At 58.6% G+C, this 2,436-nt stretch overlaps 1 protein-coding gene across 1 annotated transcript; it reads left to right on the forward strand.

The window, feature by feature from the left end:
• The first annotated feature begins 860 nt into the window (after positions 1-860).
• Positions 861-2,173, forward strand: LOC117023552 (ras-related protein Rap-2c-like). Its single transcript, XM_033108490.1, has one exon. The coding sequence runs from the start codon at positions 935-937 to the stop codon at positions 1,535-1,537; it is 603 nt and encodes a 200-aa protein (XP_032964381.1). The 5' UTR covers positions 861-934; the 3' UTR covers positions 1,538-2,173.
• The last annotated feature ends 263 nt before the right edge of the window (positions 2,174-2,436 follow it).

Below are 2,436 nucleotides of genomic sequence, written 5' to 3' on the forward strand. Positions count from 1 at the left end.
TTTACGTGGGGGAGTGAAGTGTGATTTACATTTTATAAAGTTGTTCCCCTGGGGTATGCTCAGCGACAAGGGGGGGCTGGAGGGGGCCAGAGTGAAGGCACTGGCACAAGGTCCCCTGGCACGAAGGCACTGGCGCAAGGGGGCCCGAAAGGCACTTGAGACCCTCAGTGTGAAGCTCCCTTCCAGGTTCCCCCTTTCTGGGGCCCTCCCTGGCCGGAGAGGGGCCCCAGCTGCGCAGCCCAGTCAGGCCTGACCTTGAGCGAGGCCAGCCTGGCTTCCGGCCACGAGGCTGGATCAGAAAGAGTGGAGAAATCGTGCATTTCCCGGTTGACGTGGAAGGGATCAGGTTACCTTCTGGTCCGCAGACAGAAGGGGCTCTTCTTGGGAGGGCGAGTAGGGGGCAGGGACTGACTGAGGGGCCCCGGCTGGTCGACCAGGGGGTATGGGAGAAAGGCCCCTCTGGGTCTTGCAGCTCAGGGACCAACCATGAGCGAGGTCTCCAGAGAGGGGAGGCCGGGGACATGGAGCTGGGGGGGAAGGCCGGCGCCAGAGCCTCCGGGCTGGGGGCGGACAGACACAAAGGGAAGAGCGAGGGGCCGAGAGGCGCGCCGGGCCGAGACTCCTGGAACCCCGTCTCGGCGGCGGGACGGGTGACCTCCGAGCCTCGGGGAGCAGGTCCCCGCACGAGCGAGGGCACCCACCCTTCCTGCCGCCAGAGCCCGCGCCCCCGCCCTGCGGGGCCCCTCCTCCTCCCCACTGCATCCCCTCCCCTCCCCTCCCCTCCGCGGGTCCCTCCCCTCCCTTCTCTTCCGCCCCCCACCCCACCCCCGCGCCCCCCGCCCCGCCCCGCCCCGCCCTCCCCACAGCCCGCCCCCGCCTCTGCGCGCCATTCCTCGCCCTCCGCCCGCGGCGCATCCAGCCAGCGCGTCTCGCCATGGCCGTCCCCGGGCCGCGACCCGCCAAGGGCTACCGGGTGGTGCTGCTCGGCAGCGTGGCGGTGGGCAAGACAGCGCTGGCCACGCAGTTCGCCTGCGGCAGCTTCCCCGAGCAGTGCGAGCCGTCGGTGGAGGAGCTGTTCAGCAAGGTGATCGAGGTGAACGCGGCGCCCGCGCTGCTGGAGATCGTGGACACGGTGGGCGCCGAGCACCTGGTCACCCTCAAGGACCTCTACATCAAGAACAGCGACGGCTTCGTGGTGCTCTACAGCGTGTGCAGCGAGGCCTCGTTCGAGGCCGTGCGGCCGCTGCGGGAGCGCATGGGCCGGCTGAGGGGCCCCAAGGCCGTGCCGCTGGTGCTGGTGGGCACCAAGGCCGACCTGGACGCCGAGCGCCAGGTGCTGACGGCGCGGGGCCGCGCGCTGGCCCGCGAGTGGCGGTGCCCGTTCCTGGAGGTGACGGCCAAGAGCAAACTGATGGTGGACCAGGTGTTCACGCAGGTGGTGCGCGAGATGGAGGCCCTGGCCCCGCCCGAGGAAGAGGTCCGGGCGGTGCCCACAAATGCCCAGGATACGTGGCCATCGGAAAGATTCATTGGCTAATATGCAAAGGTTCGTTTTTAACGTGTTCATCGCTCTTCGTGATTTCCGAAGCTCAGTATTCCTACTCTGCCTTTTAAAAGAAAGTTAGTTACCCAGCCTTAGAGAAGTGGTTACTGGTACATACTAACTTAAGCCAGTGCTTCCAACTGCCTGCAGAGCTACTGAAATCTTTGGTGAAAACTTTGCAGCTCTGTGTTCCTCAGACAGTGCCATAAGAAGAAACCAAAAATCGAATATTTTCACCTTGTATGGAGAGAGTACTACCCTTTGCTTCACGTGGAATTTGTTACAGGGTTTTTAAAAACAACAATGGACACCTTCAAATGTCATCGGACATTTGAAATTGATTGAGGGACATGAACGAAAGAGTTTAAGCTTTCTAGTCAATGAGGTTTTCACGTGTTTCCCTATCATTCACAGCCTGGAATCGGGGCAGTAATATTTTCCTCTCTGCGTATTTCTAAATATAGTTATGACATACATAGCATTGCTTTGAAAGGGGTATTGTATACCCGGGAGGGCAAAGCAACTGTGTCCTCACAGAGCGAGCTCAGCTCTGCCTTCAGTTTTCTAACTGACATCCAGTTGATTTCGGCCTTTGTAAACTGAGTGAAAATAAAATGACTTTAGAAGTTGCTGGTTTTTAGTGTTTGTCTTTCAAATACTTAAAGCTACAATTCTTAATGTTTCCATACACTGTCTCTGCTTTTCAGTGATTTTCCAGGAAATGAGTTAGTAACTAGACGGAACATGGCACCACATCTCCTCCTGGGTTTTTGCAAAAGTGCTTTCAGGAGTCAGTCGTTTTTCTTGTTTGGCAGAGTAGGACATTTTGTGTCTGAATACCTGCATAGTTTAGGCCTCACTTGACTGAAATGTAAGAATCTTTTTATATAGTT

Source organism: Rhinolophus ferrumequinum, chromosome 6 (genome assembly GCF_004115265.2).
Source record: "Rhinolophus ferrumequinum isolate MPI-CBG mRhiFer1 chromosome 6, mRhiFer1_v1.p, whole genome shotgun sequence".
NCBI lineage: Eukaryota > Metazoa > Chordata > Mammalia > Chiroptera > Rhinolophidae > Rhinolophus > Rhinolophus ferrumequinum.